Below are 20043 nucleotides of genomic sequence, written 5' to 3' on the forward strand. Positions count from 1 at the left end.
TCCATCGGTGCCAACGGCGCCAGCTTGTGCCCCCCAGCTCCAGAAAGAAGGGGAGCACCATGAAGGAGAGGGGGCCGGTGGAGGGTGGAGTGTGGGTGCCATGACCGGGCTCCCAGGGACGTGGGCACGGCTCCAGCCTCCTCCCCTGTTCATTTTCCCTGCCTGGCACTTTGGAGAGGCGTCAGCATTGTGCCCCAAGTCAAACCCCAAGTGAAGCCCCCTTCCTGAAGCTGTTGCCTGAGCGCCGGCAGCCTGACAGGCTCTACTTTTTGTTTGCTGCAATTTTTGCATTATAGCAAAAAGAAAAAGGGCAGGATTGAGAGGGGTGGGAGATTCAAAGAAAGACCTTCCTGATGAAGGCCTCAGCTGTTGCAATCCAAGATCTGGATTTAATAAATGGCTCTTATTCACAAATCACTTTAAGGCTCTTCAGCTTCTCTCAAAGAGGTGCTTCTACACATAGGGTTTCCTTTCTATTTTATTTCTTAATGATTTTGGGAAGTATTGTTGCTACCGTTGACACTAAAGCCAGTATCGCACCTTTCCACCCTACCAGGAGAAGGAAAGTTGAAGGTAACAACACGCTTCCATTTTCAGGAATGGAAACTGCAGCTTTCTGGACTTAGTGGGAAATGCACAAATCCCTACAGCCAAAACAATATCTGGACGGGGTCTAAAATGGACAGGGTCTCCGTGTGTGTGTGTGTGTTATTTCTAAAGGAATCCCTCAGCCTTCTCAGCAACTCACCAGAGAAAGGAGGTGGAAAATAACAATCAACATTTAGTTTTCACATCCAAAAGGTAAACCAGTCTCCCTTGCCACGTTCCAGCCACTCGCATCAGCAGAAAATGAAGATGAACCAATAAACAAGGGTCTCGGTCCCCCCTCGCCCAGCACAGTCCAGGTTGCGGGAAAGCCCGCTCAGTCCTGGCGGAGCGTGACCCACCAGCGGGACCTGGCGTCAGGAGCAGCGCCTCCCCTCGCTCCTCCCGCACCCCTCATTCCCCGTTATGGCATTCAGTTCCCATAGAAAACAGCAAATAAAGAACCCCCCTGCCAGCCCACCTCACCGGGCACAATGCCGAGGGTGACCCCCAGGGCACCCATCAGGCCTCCGAGCAGCACTTCTGGTGGTTCATCTTGACCTTGTGCTTGATGCCATCGTATAGCTCGAAGTTGTAGTTCTCCAGCGTGGTGGAACTCCGCGAGGACAGCCCGGCGTATGAGCATGTGCAGTAGAGGAGCAGACCAGCGCAGATGGCCCCGAGGAGGACTCCAAGAGAGCTCATCGCTATGATGGTCACCAGGATGGGATCCAGCGTGTACAGCCAGCTTTTTTCTTTGTCCAGCTTCGGGGTTCCTGGAGAGTTAGTAGAGAACAGTGTGTCGTTCCTATCCGATCCAAAGTAATCTGCAGCGGAATGGGCACTTCTTATTATCCAGGGATCACGTTTTCCCCCATCACCTTTGTGCATTTCTCACTTGAATTATAATGGCTTTACAAGAGTACAAGCCCCACCATGGGTTTATTTCCATAGGATCACTAACCCAGGTCCAGAAGTAATGTGGAGCATCAAACTACTAAGAAAGTTAGGCATCCTAATTCTGGTTTACATCTTAGGCTACCTAAACAGCATGCTAGCATTTTACACCCACTGAAACTCTGGCCTTCCAAGTGCCATTGGGTTCAAAACTATGGAAACAATCTGCCACAGAACCCAGACTTAATTTTCTCCATTTACAAGTCAAAATGCCATGCAAGCAGTAATTAATGCTTGAAAGATCAGTTCCACTTGTCCTAACACAAATACAATATATTGACTTCTAAAGGTTGCTGGCTGTTGAAAAAGGAAAACAAGAAAAGAACCTAATGTCTTTGTCCAGACGCTAAGTCGCCACTTACTTCAGTGTATTTTCTCAAGCATGTACTAGCTTATAACCCCCACTAAAGCTGAAGTTTGTGAGAAATTAATTGTAGCATCTGACTGTGAAACACAAGCTCCCCCAGATAAATTGCCAATGTGGCATTTGGATACCAACCTGAATCATCGTCTTCAAAGTCTTGCTCAGAGATTGGAAAGTCATCCTCCATTCTTGGGAAGTTTACTAGAACAACAAAATGGGAAGCACCATTTGTTTAAAGAGGATTTTGGGGGGCATTATTGTCACTGGTCACTGGATTGCAAGACTGGCTGGGAGAAAGCAACAGTTAAACTACAGCAACGCTTTTCCTCATGGAAGAAGGAAGAACTCCTCCTCTTCTTCCTTTGACCAAAGTCAATGAAGACTCTTGCAGACTCAAGAGAACAAGATCTTCCCACTACATCACATTTCATGTCCACCAAATGACCAGTTTTTAAGAAGAAACGAGAGTGAGTGAAAAGCAAAGAAACTAGAGAACTTGAATAGCACTAAAATATTGCCATTGGTGCCTGCATAATGGCCATAATTCACTATTAACATGCTCAGGGGTATTATCCTTACAACTCTGAATAGGATCTCAATGCCCGTCATTACTTGCCACTAATGCTAGATCCATTTAGCACACTCTACTTTTCATCTTTTCCCACACATCTTACTGGACACAGGGCTTCAATGACCCGCTTTCTCTCTGGGTTTCAGGTAAATTCACCGTAATTGGAGGATGTCATGTATCATCATTATATGCTTTAATGCAAAAGCTGGTTGAAATGGGGAGAGCGGCAAATAGGTGTCCATATCTAGGCATTTATGCTAACATTTCTCTGATCCAAATTCCTTTTAGTGGTGACATTTCTTTTTACTGTTCAGCACAGATCAAGCACTAGTGACCAAATGCACATGCTGTAATCCGAGCAGAAGTTATTTTCCTGTGCAGCCTCCCTCGCATTATCTCTATGTGTAGTTACCATGGCTCTTTCTTCAGTTTTCCAAAAAGAAAATGCCCTTTCATTTCTATCTGCTTAGATTTTTCAAAGCTGACAGTAGCTTGGGGTGCTCAACTGAGAAGGCACCTTGAAATGATCAGGAATGCAGAAAATGAGGGACTACTAGAAAGCACTAGAAGTCACACTCTTGAAATAGTTATGGTGGAAAACCAAGGCTACTTCACATCTTGTGTGAAAATAGCAAGAAGCGTTTAAAGAGTTGCTTATAAACAACAAAACCCAAAGAATGTAACTTGTGCCTAAAAAGCCACATGCAAAGAAATTACTCAAAACCCTAGAAAAGAATATTTGTGCACATTTTCGCCGAGAGTTAGGACTTGTACAGCCCTCCTGAATTGTCAAATCAAATATTTTTGCTATCCCACGCAATGGTATCAGGCGATTCCCCACCAGCAACATTCCAAGGTTCACTTCCAGAGCAGGGGGCTCTGCTGAATGCTGTGCTGCCCCAGCACCACCTTACCCCTGACTGCAATGATCCTCTGTGCTGGTACTAACGATACCTTCCCAAATATCCATTCCTTGGGCACAGTTGTCTTTTGCCCTCTGCACTCAAAGGATTAAGGGGTTTCTTTGAATTTTCAAGCAAACCTGGCAACAGGAACAACACTTGGCCCTCCTGAGGATGAGGTCTGAGTCTAGTGAGCCAGGTAATTCAGCTGACTCAAGGCTGCTCGTAGGTTGTTGAAGAAACATAGGTGCACACCATTCTCTGTAAATCCTCACTTTAGCAGCGAGTTCACATGATTTCTCAACACTTCCAGAACTGACAGGCCCAGATGGCAACATCTTAGGGCTGGGAGAACTGCCTGAGGGCCTCTTGCAAACATTTAGAGCCGAACATGTGGAAAAATAACTTGCAAAGCAGTTCACACGCAGAGACGTCTGCTCTGCTAGTCTTCCATCAGAAGACAAGCAATGACATCTGCCAGCCGTGTCACCCACACAACTCTATGGAAACTGTAGGTTGCTCAAACATGAACAAAGGTCAAAACTGGACCAGTCTGCCCAAGGAGCCCATGTGTGGGGAAAGACTGTTGAAGTCTTTTGCCTTTCCATACTGTAGCTCCTCTAAATTTTGTGCGAGAACAAGCTAGCAATTTGGTGCCCTTTTATTTCCCAGGGTAGCCTTGAGGGAAAAGCCAGAAAAAACAAAGTAGTGGTTAATCAACATTTTCAAAAGAACACCAGTTCTTCCAGCCTGAAAGGAAGGAGCACTGGGAAAACTTGAAAAGAGAGAATATTTATACAAAAAGCCAAGCCCAAAATCTATTTACTTTTCTAGCAATTTTCTCAATTCCCCATGCTAATATGACTCCAAGTCCTGCTTAAAAGATATCTTGCTCCTCGCCCATTCTCCTTCCTCCTCAGGCCTGTGGTAGGCCCTCATTCTTCTGTTCCCCGCATGCCATTTCACTGCTATCAGATTGTATGTTGTCATGCAGGGCTCTAGTCTGGCTTTGGAAAAATAGGACTCAACATTTCTTTTTCCATCCTTGGGCTTCTCAACTCATTAACAAATCAGCTCTGGCTGTGTGGCTGTCTGTGGGAATTGAAGCTGGTGGTCTCATTGCAGTTCCTAGTGGAGATGATTTCCTGTCACAGAGACTAGCCTGCTATTTGTCGCCAATTACGCTCCTTTGTGACAAGTCTCAGCAATATTACCACAAGTGGAGCAGGCCGTGGAAAGTCATCCCCTTGGAAAGTGGTCCCCAGAAAAACCCTGCAAGCTGCTGGGCAGAAAGGAAGAAATATGCCTTGCCCTGTGCTGTGGAGAGCTGCTTCCTTAAAGGGCAGATTTCAAGTGCAATTTACTTTGCATTTTAAAAGGAAAAAAATAATACACTAGAGAAGGGCAGGCAAGAAAATTAAGAGAAACTGTACTTAAACATGAGGAATGCTTTCTACTAAGTGAAAGGCCTTTTTCAAAGCACATGTGCTGAATTATAGCTGTGAGCACCTAGCCAGTCATGCCCCAAAGATGATGTTAGCGATGCCTTTGGAAATGGCCAGATGCCGAGAAAGGCTGTTATCTGTTGGATCTGAAAGCACTGCCAGCTAAAAGGCTAATTTATGGGACCTGAAAAAAGAAAGATAAGATTCTAATCAAAGACAAGGACTGACTTAAGTACCACGTTCACATGAACTTGCATGGAGTGAGAGGAGAAAATTAGTATTTCCAAAGATTAAGGAACTGCAATGTACATCTGGTTTAAAATAGTAGCAGGGGTGGGAGGGATTGGGTCAGGGAGGGGATTACTGGAAGGAGGTGACACGTAGCTCAATGTGCCTTGCCAGGGCGGCAGGGGAGGCACAAGAATACACAAAAGCAAGGTTCTCTGGTGTCCCACCACAGACATACATGCACCTCTTGCAGGAAAGCTTTCCAAATCTACCTGAGGCAGCGCAGCTCCGCATAGCTGAGATCATATGGACTGGGTCGTACTTCCCACCACCACACATACTCAAATGCCAGCCTCCTTGCAGAGGCTTACCAGCAGCGCCCACTGCCTCAGGCAGAGACCTTTGTACCAAGCCAAGAGCTACATCCAGCCCTAACCTAGACGCATTCCTCCACAAAAGACAACCATCAAGAAAAAAATGCTATTTCTTCCTAGACCAGGTTTGTCTGGTTTAAGCCCGGGCACCAAGCGCTGCATCCTGCCGGTTCCCTCTATCCTGCCAGGTTCCTCCATCCCAGGGCAAAGCTCTGTTCATCACCATGCATCACTCTACACACAGGCGTTTGTGGATGGTGGCTGCGGTGCCTCCCGGCTCTTTCTAGGTGAACAAAATGAGCCTCTCAGCAGAAGATGCCTTCCCCAAACAATACATCAAACTTGCAGTAATTTGCAGCCTGTTTTGTTGGCCTGCCTGGCACAGGGCAGGGAGCACTGCAGATGCTCTTCTGCTGTCCTGCTCCCCCCTTCCCAGAGGCATCCATGGGCTCTGGAGACAAAGGAGATGCACCAGGTGATGGTGGCTTGTGGGCTCTGCTACCTTCTGTTCTCACTCCCCAATAACAACTGAGCTGTCCCTCCCAGTACAGAAGAAGGGTAGCTGGCTGCCCTCTGGTCCTTTCTACAGTAGGGAAACAACTCACTTCCCTGAAAACACCAAGTGTCCTCCTACATGCTCACCCCTCTCTCCTGCTGCTACAACATCCATCTTGGATGGTGCTATCGTGCCCGGCAAGGGGAGCACTGGGGGTGCACAGCTGCTCTGCTGCCAAATAGCGCCCAGGAAGGCCTGAAACATTAAATACAGCTAAGTCCAGGAGAACGGGGTCAGAAATAACTGCTCTCCAGTGCTGGCAGACAAGAGCTCCAGCTCTGCGCTCACACTCGCTTTTCTCCCTTTGCTCATTCCCAGCCCTTTTCTCTCCGCAGCAATAGTGTGACTCCAACTCACATCACTTTGTTTTGACACAGCGGAGCAGCCGCTGTGGCCTCGCCTTGACTCCGCTCTGTTTGGCGGCAGCAGCGCCGCGCTGCTCCTTCGGCTGGGAGCCCAGGGGGCTGGGGGAGCAACACTTCCCACCCTCCGTGAACAGGGAAGTGCTTCTCAAAGCAGCAGTACAGGCACCAGGCAGAAACACTCTCTCTGAATCCCCCACCGCTCTATTTCCAGCCCAAAATCAGCCTCACTTCTCTCTCCCCCACTCCTCCAGAAACACGAACGACTTTAGTTTACAAAAGGGCTAAATCCTTGCCAAATCCTTGCCAAATTTCAAATTAAAACAGTGCTTTGGCTACAGCTGAACAGTAAAGAAAGCAAACAAGTAGCTTCTCCCTGGCCTCCGCAGTGCAGGAACCCCCAGACCTTATCCTCAGATTGCCTTGGGGCTGCTTCAGCAGCAGTGCATGACACACTTCAGAACTATCATCGAAATGAGGGGCACTGAGGAGTCCCTTGTGTTCCTTGGGTTCCTATGTGCAGAGAGGATGGGGAAGCATGGCTTGCCAGGTGAAGACTCCCACCGAAAGCACTCGGAGATGTGAAGCCAGGCTGGGTGCTGGGTGTGGAGGCAAACGCAAGCAGGCAGCTATTCCCAGCCCCGGCGCTGCCCTCCAACGCGTGGCACCCTGCCCTCGCTGCACGTATGGCGGATGGCCAAGGCAGCTGCCCAAACTCGGGACCCTGCCAAACCCTCCTTCCAGCATCACATCCTCTGTTGCAGCCCAAACCTTCCCCTGGTGTGTCCTGCTCTTGTGTGTCTCCTCAGCACCAGCACCAGGCCACGGAAACAGTGGTGGCAGCATGTGCGCGTAGGGCATTACAGAGGCATGGTTTTCCTCTTCCCCTCTTAGTGCTGGACTGCCCAGGTAAGGAGTCACCATTTGGGTTTGGTGCTCCATGCTGGAGCTCACCAGTCCCAAACCAAGCAGCTCCTTGGCACAAGGACAGCACCGGCAGTCCACCACCGCCGCGCAAGGGCTGGGAGCTGGGGGAGAAGCTGGCAGCTCTGCAGCATCCTGATACGTTTATCACCCTCCCTGTTGTTGCTGTTTGTTTTTACAGCAGCAATGGCTAACGACACTATTCCTCAAACTGGCAGTCACGCCTGCAATCGCTGCTGAGAGCCGCCAAAGCCACTGATGGAGGAGCTGTGGCAGAAAGCCAACAGGCTGTCCAAGCTCGCCTCGGGGCCCTCGCCTGGTGTCTGTGAGCCTCACTCTGCTGCCCTGACATGGGGTAGGATGGGGCCAGCCCTGATAAAGGCAGCAGGTTTTCACAGGGTTTCCAGAGGGGCAAAAATCCCACCGTGCCCCTGCGCACAGCCTGGTTTCTACCTTATTCCCTTCCATTCACCAGCAGAGGCATTTCAGCCCTACGCAGGAAAAGCCAAGGTTGCCTTTTCAGCCTGGAGGCAAGCAGCTCAGGGTTCCCTGTGCCAAGTGTCCTCTCACAGGTGCTGGCCCCAGCAGGAGGCTGACCCGGCTGCGTGCCCACTCTCCAGGCTGGGTGAACGAGCACTCCTGAGCCATCACCCATCTCGGGCATGCTGACATTGCCCGGGCAAGGCACAGCACAGCCCTTCCCGTGGCACCCTTTGCTTTGCCAGGCCATCATTCCCTCCGTCACACCCTTGTTAGCCACGGGCTTTGCGCCACCGCTTGCAGAGTGCCCTTGGGTCCTCGCCCGCAGCCACACGGGAGTAGCAGCAACTGCAGAGAGAAAAAGACACCGTCACCCCACACCCCATGAGGGGACCCACATCTGCACACTCCCCACGGCACGCAGGAGACAGCAGGCTTCCACCCCTAATGACACTCTGAAATATGGAGCCACTCCTGCCACCTCATTTACCTCTTCTTTTAAAGTAGCCTCTTAAATGCCTGATGTTACCTGCAGGAAAGGTTGCATCAAAATCACACCAAGTTGTCTTTTTCTTAAACAAAGCGTGCTCATTTTAGCTGCCTTTTTCCCTACGGTGAGCAGCAGCCTGAGCAGCACCCAGCTCCCCGGTCAATCTGGCTGTGGCGCGCGTAAGGAATAATTAAACCCCAAATGATTCCTCCCTTTTTGTCTGTTTACTTCACAGAATTTTTTTCTTCCTTGTTGGGAAGCCATCAGCCAGTCTCTCCCTCCCTGCTTTTCGCATGTGCATATTTGTTTTGAATTTTGCTTGGACAGTCACTGGAGTGTACAAAATGCAAATTACAAGTGTATGGGCTTTGCTGTACAATTAGATGGTGGGGGAAAAAAGCTAAAGAAAAGGTGGCATGGTTCCTCAGCTTCATTTGTGTTTGAGCAGCCAAAGTGAGGGATCACATTTGAATTATTTTTTGTTGATGGCCTGAATTCCTAGTTAAGCCAGGAAGTTTCACTGCAAAGCTGAGTTGCATGCCAGGGCAAAGAGTATGATAGAAGGAAAATAAATGCAGAAGAGAAAGAAAACCTCTCAAATTGGCAGCAAAATGTTTTTCACATGAAACGTGATGCTGCTGACTCCTCTGAAGGGGTGAATAGCACGCCTAGAGAAGATGTGAAGGAGGTACACTGCAGCAGAGATCCCTGTCACAAGCTGGGAGGACTCGGGTGCAGGGAAGGCTTGGAACACATACCTCCCCAAACTCTTGGTGCTGTAGTGCCTGGGCTGCTCCCGCACAGCTCTCCTATGCAGTCTGACATGCAGAGGCCCAACCAACAAGGGTTTCATGGGAGAGGAATGCATTGCCATTTTCACTGTTCATTTTGGTAATGGCTTACCCGGTGTTCATTGTGCTCATGGACGGAGCGCACAGCTCGGCTGAGCTGGCAGCCAAGCCGTCCCCTGGGGCCCTGGAAGTCGGATGTCCTGTCTCCAGGGGCCATGCTGGAGAAATTCTGCATAATCACACCGAGCCATTTAGCACTTAAGAAACACTATCGAAATCCCCAGACAACCCCCAGTGTCAGTCCAGCCGCCCAAGACTCCCACTAAGGACTGGTACAAATGTAATGGATCTAAAAGCCACTGTTAATGGCCCGATCCTGAGCGTGGTGAGGCAAGGTGCGCACACAAGCTGTGCTGCCGGGAGCTGGGTCTGCACGCAGCAGGAACAGGAGCTTCACTCCCCTAAAGCAAACAGACCTGATGCTCCAAAAGAAAACGTGGAGTTTTGAAGCACCGCTTTGCTTCAACCGACAGCGTTCTGGTTAGCAAAGAAAGAAGAAGGAAGAAAACCCCCAGATATTTGTATAAAAATATCATCATTTTATTACATTCCACACAATACATCTGCAAAGAGTTTCAAATTTCCACAAGATATTTTTCACACACAGGCAACTGGGCAATGCTGGGGACATCAGGGCTCGGGGAGCAGGGGAGAACTGGGAATAAAAATCTCGAAGTGACCTTCTGTTTTGTCTTTGGTGATTTTGGGTTGAAAGACAGGGTGCCACATTCTCCTCCCTGACACACCGATGCGCACTTGCTACGTCCATGGGGGTGAACCTGGTTGAAGCGAGGGGATTGTCTGACCTAGGGAGATTGAACTGACTGGAAACATGACGCTATCATCTGCTGACATGGCTTGGGCTGACCTGAAAATGCAGCAAGCACATGCCACTATTTCACATCTGTTTTAATCTCGAGCTGGCTGAGGGAGAGGTTGGGGTTTCACATCACCAACCATATGCACTGCAACACCAGTGCTGTATAATGAGGAGGCTCCTGAAGAAAGCACCCTGGCCCTCTCTAGGCAGCACTACCTGCAAGGTGACAGGAGCTCACTCGGGTCCCTTCCATCTCTGCTGGGACAGGGACATCCCTGCCACCGCTGAAAAGCTTGTGGGAGCCAGACTTTGGTGGGATGCTGCCCCGAGCACCCACCACCCCTAACGTGCTCACCATGCCAAACCACCCTGGGCTTTTCTGCGCTCCCTGCATGCCTTAGACACTTGCTGCTGCAGCTGAGGGGGTCCCACTGAAATCTGTTGAGTAAACAGCATGTGAGCTGAAATAGGCTGCATGAATAAAGGCAGGAGGGAGGGGAGAGTGACACCCCATCGACAGACATCCCCTGGGCAGAGGGCTCCACTGCAACAGGGGCCAATATCACGTATGCACAGCACCGTTTGTTTCCACTTTTTCCCCAGACCAAAAGGAAGCTCAAGACTGCAGGGACAGTAACAGAGCTGCTCGTCTCGATTCATTCTATGCAATATTCATGGGCAAAGGATGGGTGGGGAGCACTAGCAAGTTTAGGAGGGGGGAGGGAATCTGATCACTCAGCACAAATGAACACAAACCTTACTCACTAGAGGTACTTTTCTCGCCTGCAAACAGATTAGAGTTAAGGATTCAAACCACTTTTGCATGTCATCATTCAGTAATTTATATAAGGCATTTCCACTACAATATGCTGGGCCATTCAACAGTCGGAGGCATGTTAGAGGCTCCATCTCACCTCCCTGGTTAAAGCAGCAGCAATAGCTGGGCCCCACAAGGCGCGCCTGCTAGGCTTTGCTTGCTAGATGCTACTGACACTTAAAGAAGCAGAACATTAGCAAACGCAAAACTAACTGACATTCTAGAAAGTCAACTGGCAATTTTTATGATTCAGCAGCTATGAATTGGGCAGAGGAAAAAAAAAACAAACCTAAAACCCAGAAAGGGAAATTATCCTTGTCCCTTGAACATTTCTAGCAGAAAGACAAGGAAGAGCCCTCTCCCCTTTTCCTGTGTAAAAGCAAAACCATCAGCACCCAGAGCAAGGATACTTATAAAATAAATAAACCTTCAGTCCTCAAGAAACTACAGTATTTAGCATCCACCTTAGACCTCCTGAAGTCTACGTGTTACCCTAAGGCTGGCTTTAACAGATACAAACGAAACATTCATTATGAGCTTCTCTGATATAAGGCAACTTTAAATAGATTCACTTGCAGGTGGGGGGAGGAGGATTCCCTCCACCCCCCGCCCTTCCAAACAATGGCTGTGTTATCATGTTGGCTGCAGAAAGAATAAGATGGAGAGATCTTACTTTTTGGATGTCTATGAACCTCTCTGGATTCTTCTAGCCATCTGAGGTGGACATTCCTACTGTCCAGCCTGGCCTCTTCTTCTCATTTTGCACCCGAGACATTAACACTATCAAACAAGAAACCCAGCCAAAGCTAGATAAGGCAACAAAAAAGCATTGCTCTCTTTCCCAAGTAAACAAATCAGGATATTTACCATAAACATGACCCAGACCTTCCAGAGGGGAGGTGGGAAGGGGGGAATAATTAAGAACAAAAAATAACAAGCATTCCCTGTGCAAGTAGAAGCAACAACAAGCAAATTAAAAAGGGGCTGTTTCTAAATATACATTCAGTCAGTCAGACACACACATTCCCATGCACACTCGCATACACAGATTTAGCACACTCACACATGAGCCGCACAGACAAGCTTCCAGGCTCGCCATCACGTTTCCTTGCAGGTTGCCTACTGGGAGGAGGAAAAAATCCCAAACCAAACAAGCCTATCAACCAAAAAAATATTCCCCAAACAAACAAACACAACAGAACAAAAAACCCCACCCGACACCCCAAGACTCCTCAAAAAGTAATCGAAAGGGAGCGTTCACTTCTGAAGTGAAGGGGCGTTGTGTCTCTTCTGGCGATCCAAGATGCAGCATTAGTTTAGAGTTTGTAAAAGATTCAGGGAGGGCTGTGGGGGGACAGAGAAGGGACGGAGATGTCTAAGAGTTCACATTGTATGCTAGGTAAGGAAAAAAGTGCAAAACTGAGGCAACGTATTTGAAGTCTTAGTTTCTGTCTGTCTGTCTGTCTGTCTGTTTTGTGTTCCGTTTGTTCGCTCGTTCCTGTTCGGCTCTCAGCAGCGCGAGCTGGGGTCTTGCTCTAGTTTTATGGTTAGGGTGGGCTCCACGGCCACAGGGGCCCCGTTGGCATAGTGGGAGGTTTTGTAGGTGATGGAGTGATCGCTCTTCTTGGCCGCATAGCGGAACCGGTGGTAGTGGAGCACAAGGGCCAGCGCGACGGAGACCAGCACCACAACAGCACCTCCGGCGGCAATAACGTAATACCAGTAGGCTGGGATGGGCTGCACTGACACCGTGTCCACTGTGGGCTCGGTCCCTGGCAGGAGGGTTGCCCCTGGGGAGGAGACACAGAACAGGGTTGCTAGGTGGGAGGCATGCAGACGCACAAACAGAAACACACATGCTTTCAAGAGTACAGCACGGAGTAACATGAGGTGCCAGGCCTGCCTCCGGATACAAGGCGTGCTCCGGGTGGGGAGCACAGTCTGGCATTTGCTGAGCCCACATATTCAAGGGGCCTGTTTCTTCCCTCTGAATTCATCAGGCTGCCTGGATTTCAATACATATTCCATATGCACATTATTATTACTGTTATTTCTGGCATCAACAAATGTTTTCTTCCCCCTTTTTTTTTTCCTTCTCCAGATCAGCCGCCTGGTTTTGCCTCCACATGGCAGATGTTGTCAAGCAGTGACAAAACACATCACTTTCCTAATTGGACGAAGAGAGTAATCTCAGATGGGCAAGGAAGTTACTGCAGGAGACTGGGAAAGAAATTACAGGGAGAAACAGTTGCTGTTCTAACAGAAAAGACAGAGAAGAAGATCTCTGTCTGAAAGTACTCTGCAGACAGACCTGCTCTCAGTAGGTGCCCATTCACAGTCTTAGAGATTTCCTTATTATTTTTTAAAGCAAGAAAGAACGGTTGTGATGATTTACACGGCACAGGCTGGAAATTCAACCCAACACTCGTATCAGAAATTCATGCTCTCTGCAGCTTAAGCAAGCCAGGACTACAAATTCATGCCGATGAAGCAAGCACACCTTAGGGAGGGCTGGAAAAGTACCTGCCTCACTTGAATTCAAGGGCAGGCAGTGCCCAAGCTCAGCCCAGCAATGGCTAACCCTTACTACTCCTGCAGCTGCAGTGTGTTGCAGGGCCGGGCTGCAAGATGCTGCTCTCCCTTCCGAGGTCATCCCGGGACAGCTCTGCACACATTTGGTGATCAGGCGCCACAGGACCTCGCTGCCAGCCCGCATAAGCACACACACATATGCCTCAACCAGCACCGAGCACCAGTGTCTCTGCTCATCCCCACAGCCCAAGACCAGCTCTGTTCTGCTCCTCCTGCACACGCTGCTCCCACCTCCCCAGCTCCACTTGTGCGAGCAAGCTGTATACATCTCCAGAGAGATGCACTTTTACATCACGTTTATTCACTGGCTACTTCAAGGGGGCTGAAGCCCCAGGGAAGCTCTCAAAGGGTTTGCTCTGGCACTGGACACACAGACCTCCCCAGTCTGCTTGTCTTCTTCTCTTGCCCCTGGCATGCCAGCCTGTAGGTGCTGGCAAACAGAATTTTGGAGCTCCTGCAGTTTGGTGTCAGCATATTGTTGAGCTCTGCTCTAACCAAACTCCAGCTTGGCTTCTGAGCAGGCTTGGAGGATGCCAAGGAGAAAAAGCAGAATAGTGCAGGATGCGCCCACTTTGCTAGCAGCAGGGGTGTCTGCCCTCCCCTCCGATCCCTGCCCTACCAGCAGAGCCACTGGCTCACAAACTTGGGATGAGCGACAGCTTTTCTGTTGCTGGTGGCACAGGAGATGAGGAAAATGCTGGTTGCCCCGCAGTCACAAGGCTTTCCTCCCCTCCCCATCCCCCAAATCCTGAGCACAAGGAGTAAAAATAAGAATGAATACAGCACCCAGTTACATAGCTACAACAGAAAAAAACCCTCAAAACCAAGCAAACAACCCCACACAGCCAAGCCAAATCCTGCTTTTACAGAGCAGCAGGCTGGGAACCACCCACATATTTGTCATTGTAGGCAAGAAATTCGGATGTCTCAGGAGGAGCCTACCTGCCAGATACACCGCCCTCACCCTGTCTCACCCCAGCCACCCCTCGCCGCCAGGAGTGGGGGTCCTGCCCCCCCCCCCCCGGCGGCGCCTAAGAGAGGGGGATACAGGCTGGGCTGTATGTTGGGGTGGCAAAAGCAGGGAGCAGGCAGCCCTATGACCTCCTCCTCTATCTGCACCAGCCACCCTGGTGTGGGGGAACAGAAGGGGCACATTCCTGCATGGGGGTGGCAGTGTGGGACACCCCCTGGGGGCTGCCATGAGCCCCCACTGGGGAGAGCACGTTTGACAGTGCCCGGAGCATGACTGATAACCTGCTGCTGTCTCCCACCACAGACCCCGCTGGCGAAGCCACCCCAGACCCGTATGCAGCCCGCTGCCATCCCTGATGGATCAACAACACCTCGCCTGCGCCTGACAGTGCTGGGGCATGGGGCTGACCCCCAGGAAAAGCACAGGGCTGCTCACTGCGCAGAGGCCACTCATGTTTACAGTCAGTGACAGTCACTGCTTACATAGCGCCTCGGCCCATCGAGAGATTCACAGGCAAAGAGCCACTCACACCATCGATATGCACTGGCCCCGCTGGTGGAAACTGGGATGGGGAGAGGGGGGGCAGGTGTCAGGGATGCCAACAGCTCTGGAGCCTGTAGGGGAGCAGCACTCCCCTCTGACGAACAAAGGGGAGGAAGGTTTCCGTCGCCTCCTCACGGCTGTACATTGCCCAGTGCAGGGCTGGGAGTAAAATGGGTGGGTCTGGCAATACAAGAACACACGCCATGGTGCTGAGCCTGCGCTCCTTGCCCCTTCCCCACACACCTCTGACTGCCTGGGGATGAAGGGAGGCAGCATGATGTGCCTCAGATGATCCCGCTTATGGGAAGGATCCCTGGGGGATCTCGAGGCAGTTGCAGATTCAGAACAACCTCTGCTTGGCTCTGACCTACTCCAGATGTCCCCGTGCAGCAGCCAGGGCTGCAAGCATGAGGGGTAGTGCAGAGCCCCTCCTTGGCCCCTATTTCCGCACTTCACGGCCCTGCCGAGGAGATAGCAGAAGCCTGGAGAGTTCATTTAGCAACTGAAGTCATTAAGGAATCACACTCAGTTGTCTCTGAGCCCTAACGAAGCCAATTCCCAACACTAATGATTGTTCTTCCTTACACTGTCAGCCACTAAATATAGCTGCCCATCCACTCAGCACACAGCGCTGATGTTATCTGCTCTGTTTTTACTGGCTCTGCTTCTCTCTGGAAGTTTTCTCTTGTATCGGTGGAAAAGTTCCCTGCTCAGGGAGATGGAAAAAAGAAATCCATCTTCTTAACTTAATAATTTTTCCACTCCCCTTTGCCTTCCGCCACACACACACACACACACACACTTGCCCTTCCTCGTTTATTGACTAGGACTCTTGTCTTAATAAAGAAATGCCTTCTACTGCTGCTGTCAAGTTTGTGGCTTGGAAGACTGCTCAGTGGAAACCTTATTTAATCCCTGAAGGGTGGACAATTTCATCTGGGTGCGCTGCTGCACTTATACCTCCAACCTGGCCAGGCACAGTCCCCTCTTCTTCCTGACAGGGAAGACTCCCCAGGAGCCAGTTTTAGAGCTGCACAGCAGAAATAAAAACTCAAAAGAAGAAAGAGCAAAAATCATCTGGGGAAGAAAAAGGAGAAAATTCTTTCCAGAGAGCCTCCTAGAGGGCTGCCTGCCTTGCTCTGCCATATTCCTCTCTGAAATCACTAACATTAACTGCTGTGGACAAGCAGAATAGCTGGGATTTTCATAGATGGCACAGATGAAAGCAAGTTTCACACTCATTTAATCTGAATGCCACAAAACCACTGTCAACCTCAATCTCTTAATTGCTGCCTATCATTTCTCCAGGAAGATATCCCTGTCTTGATTTCGGGATACTCAGTGTGGGACAATCCCAAAGGCAAATTCTCCCCAGTTTGCCTCTTGTGCTTTTTGGTATATATCTCTGATTTTTAACTGGGTATTTAGCTAACTCCTTGCTTCCAGTCACTCGCTATACCTTCTCTTTAAGGGTGAGATGCATCAACTCTCAAATGCAGCACAGTTTAAGCACACTTGACTGGTCTCGTAAGATCCCAACCCACTAGCTGAAAGATATTCCACCCACACAATTCTCTTCTTATTTGCCTTGTGATCCTGGAGCCTGGAAGGTGCGTATTTTCAGCTCTGCTCCCAAGCCAGGGGAGGAAGGGTTTGCTATTATTTTTAATGGCATCTTTCTTACTTTCTCAGCTTGTCGTGTAAGTGCAGGAGTGGGGTACAGAACATCTTGATACTTCCTGCGCAGTCTTTCCAGCTCAGCCAGTGCTAGGATGTCTTTGAGGAAGTTAGCAATAGGCAGGAGCTCTCTGGCACAAACTAGTGAGCTCCTATGTGAAGGGAAGGTGTACCCGCAGCAGCATCTGGCTGTGGTGCTCAGGGACTCTGCTGTGCTGGGCACACCAGACACTGTCCCTAGCAAACCAGTGGACCCTGGGGAATACGACGCGGAAATGGAGGCATAGAGGCAGCAGGGCATGGGGTGAAGAGAAAAAGAAATGACACGAGTTAGCAGGACTCTGGGATAGACCCAGCGGAAGGTTCAAACTGAAGATAACACGCAGGTTACAAGCCCCAAAAGATGAGGATGGCGTCTGCAAAATAGGCATCAGATCAGACCCAGAAAATTGTAGAGTGATGGTGTAAGTAAGGAAGAGTTGTGAGGCTTTGTCAGCTGAGAATATTGCAGCAGCTTTTCAGTAACACCACAAGCCTGAGTAGCAGATAAATACGCAGCCTACAAACAAGCAAACCCAAATTTCTAGTTGTTACAGTACGGGTATGACTGTAAAATACCATGTTACACCCTGCAGATGTCCCTCCCATTGGTAATGCTCCACAGCCTGCCTCACACACCAGGGACGGAGTTGTGTACATGACTTCAGTCTCAGTGTCTACTTTTCTTTTACTACCACAGCTCTCAATGCACATACCCACCAGAGACAGCTTTGCCCCACACAGAAATGCAGCTGTTTCTAGGGTAGAGCCCAGCCATATCTGACAGCAGAGTAGTGGATGGGAAGAGTACAAATGAGTATGAAGCTAAGGGGAGCCCTAAGTTTGCTCTTCATCACAACACAACCCCCAGATGCGCTCCTGAAAAGGCAGGCAGGAAAACAAAATCCAAAATCAAAACACGGGGAAAAAGCCTCAAACAGACTAAACTGATCTGCCCTGCAAAAGCAGACAGCTTTTCCCACCCCAGAGCAAGACAAAGAGCATCCCCGCTGACTGCTCAAAGAGAGAGGCAGTTTTTCTGAGTTCCTCACCTTTTCTCTTACTCTGTAGGTTTGATCAGACAAATGCCGGTTTCTGTCCTCCAGGCTAGTATTAAGCTATTAAATGCACCATTTCACCTTGTTTTCCTTTTATTGACTGTCACCTTCAGAGCTCCTCATGGCAGTTTGCGCTCCCACTTCTACCTCCCAACTCCCTTCCCCTTTCAAGCACACCATTCCCGCCCTCCTTTGCCAGCAGCTCAAACACCACCGCTGCCAGAGCATCTATAAACTAGAGAACAACCTCCCCCCAAATGAATGTAAGTCACTGCCACCTCATTTCACTTTTATTTGATTACTGGCTTATTTGTTTATGTCAGTTGATAACTACCCTTTACTCTTCAGCCTTCCCATTTTGGGCTCAGATGCTCTTCAGGAGGCTGGGTGTCTCATGATGGCGGGTGCCCTAATGCTATTGAGCCCCAAGATAGTGTGACTTGTCTGTTTGCCTGCTCCCTGTCACCTAGCAGGAGTCAGAGGGTGCCACCTCCTGCAGCAGAGGAGGTTTAGCACACACTTGCCATTTCAATGCTCAGAACATTTGCTGTTTGTACAAGCACGCACATTACTTTCCTTCGATGTAAAAGCCCATGCCAGCAGAAAGAAACCACTGAGAGAAATGCAGTTTACCTGGAAAGTAGGAGTTCTCACCTGGGAAAGCTGTGATGGGTTCTGCAAAGGAAAAAACCAAAACCTAGTATCAGAGAGGAGGATATTACAAGGGTACAGTTCATGTCTCTCAATTTGCAGAGGCCAAGTGGAGCAGGTGTGTGGCTGTGCCCCACAGAAGCCACTTGCTGGGAATAGAGCAGGGTGCTAGCCAACCTCACCAGGACAGGGAGAAAATCGCTCTCAGACATGTAATAAGCTTCAGACACAGACTTCAGAGAAAAACATGTCTGAGGATGAGGGTAATTTGGATTCAGCTGGCTGGCCTGAGTCATCCAAAGACAAAGCCCCAACTGGCCCAGTGATGAAACCCTGAAACCCCCTAAATTTCCAAGCGCAGTTTTGTTTCTGGCTCAACTCTGGCCTTGTTATTCACATGGGAACTGTGTTACTTCTACGCATTGATGCCATGCTCCTCTCTATCTCACAGCGACAAGAAACAAAGGCAAGCGCTTTTTTTCTTCTTTCTTTGAAGAAGTAATCTATTACAAATTACTGGATCTGAAAAGCAATAATTGGCACTTATTACTGATTACTTTCTTGCAGAAGTAATAGACTTCTGATTATTTTTAGATTACTTCTGCATTATGCCTGTGAGTCACAGAAGCAGACCCTGGCTCTACTGAGTGCTATGAAATCATCACTCAAGTTCAGAATTCGAATGACACATTTGTTAGAGGAAAAAATTATTGTGACTTATTAGCGTTCTTTCACGCTAAAAAGGAATCAGATTACGTCCCAGGATTAGATCTGAAAAAACAGTAGTAGCCTGTGCTGAAGTCAGCTATTCTCATGGCTCTGAGAGAGAGGGAGTAGCACTGTATCTCTACCGTTTCATTATTATTTTGGTTACATTGGAAATGACCCATGAGTTATATTAAAGTTTGCAGTGGGAGCCCTTTGTTAGAAATGATGTGAAACAAACTATCCTTATGGGCTTTAAGATTCCTATTCAACTTTCTGGAATGGGATAAATAATTTTGCGCAGCAGTTTGGTGTTATTTTTAGGGCTGGCAATGCTTGAAACTTTATAATTTACTAATGCTTTTGTGGCTTAAACCACGACAAAATGTTAAGCTTTAGGTTCATGAGGCCCAAGATACAGAAGCACTGGAGCTAGGTGAACTGCTGAGCTCAAAAGAAGGTAGATAGGAAATGTTATTAGTGTTAATCACCAGTCTTGCTTCTCTTTAATGCCGCAGAAGGCAAGGGATTAAAACACCACTGTCAAATCTTAAATACAGGGAATTTGACATATGGAACATTAGCTCCTTTGGCAGATGGGAGACCAACAGAGTTCAAAGCATCAAAGAACCTGGGACTGACGGTGCTCAAGAGCATCTCTGGGGCAGTCCTGGTCCTTTGTTCTATTATTAATACTGGTTCCTGCACCATCTTCACCATCACCTGCCTGCACAGGGTGGCAAGAGATGCGACCTGCCCTTGCCAGGCACGATTTGTCTTGTACCTCCTTGCCTGAGATACAACCCTTGGAAAAGAGCATCTGTTCCTCTTGGGTTAGGAGGCACTGGGATCCTCCCCTCCCCTGGTGGGGCAGAGGAGCTTCACTGAATGGGGCCTTTCAAAACCCAAAGGGGAGAGAGACTCTGCTCTCCCTGACTTTTTTCACTGACTTCAGGATGGGTCAGACACTTTGCGGGTGTTTAACACTGCAACTTGCCTCTCCCAGGTCACGCAGAAGTATAGGGCCTTGCTACTGTGGGCAGCTCTCAGCGCAGATCTCACTGATGGAATACTGCTGG

The 20043-nt window shown here is 49.2% G+C and overlaps 1 protein-coding gene across 1 annotated transcript in view; it reads right to left on the reverse strand.

Moving 5' to 3' along the window:
• Positions 1-891: 891 nt before the first annotated feature.
• The window catches only part of NRP2 (neuropilin 2), a 57496-nt gene continuing 38344 nt past the window's right edge, over positions 892-20043 (reverse strand). Inside the window, 3 exon segments of the mRNA XM_010016623.1 lie at positions 892-1412; positions 2042-2107; positions 18263-18283. Of these exon segments, the coding sequence (XP_010014925.1) occupies positions 1108-1412; positions 2042-2107; positions 18263-18283 (392 nt within the window). The 3' untranslated portion in view covers positions 892-1107.

Source organism: Nestor notabilis, unplaced genomic scaffold, assembly GCF_000696875.1.
Source record: "Nestor notabilis isolate BGI_N333 unplaced genomic scaffold, ASM69687v1 scaffold20830, whole genome shotgun sequence".
Taxonomy (NCBI): Eukaryota; Metazoa; Chordata; class Aves; order Psittaciformes; family Psittacidae; genus Nestor; species Nestor notabilis.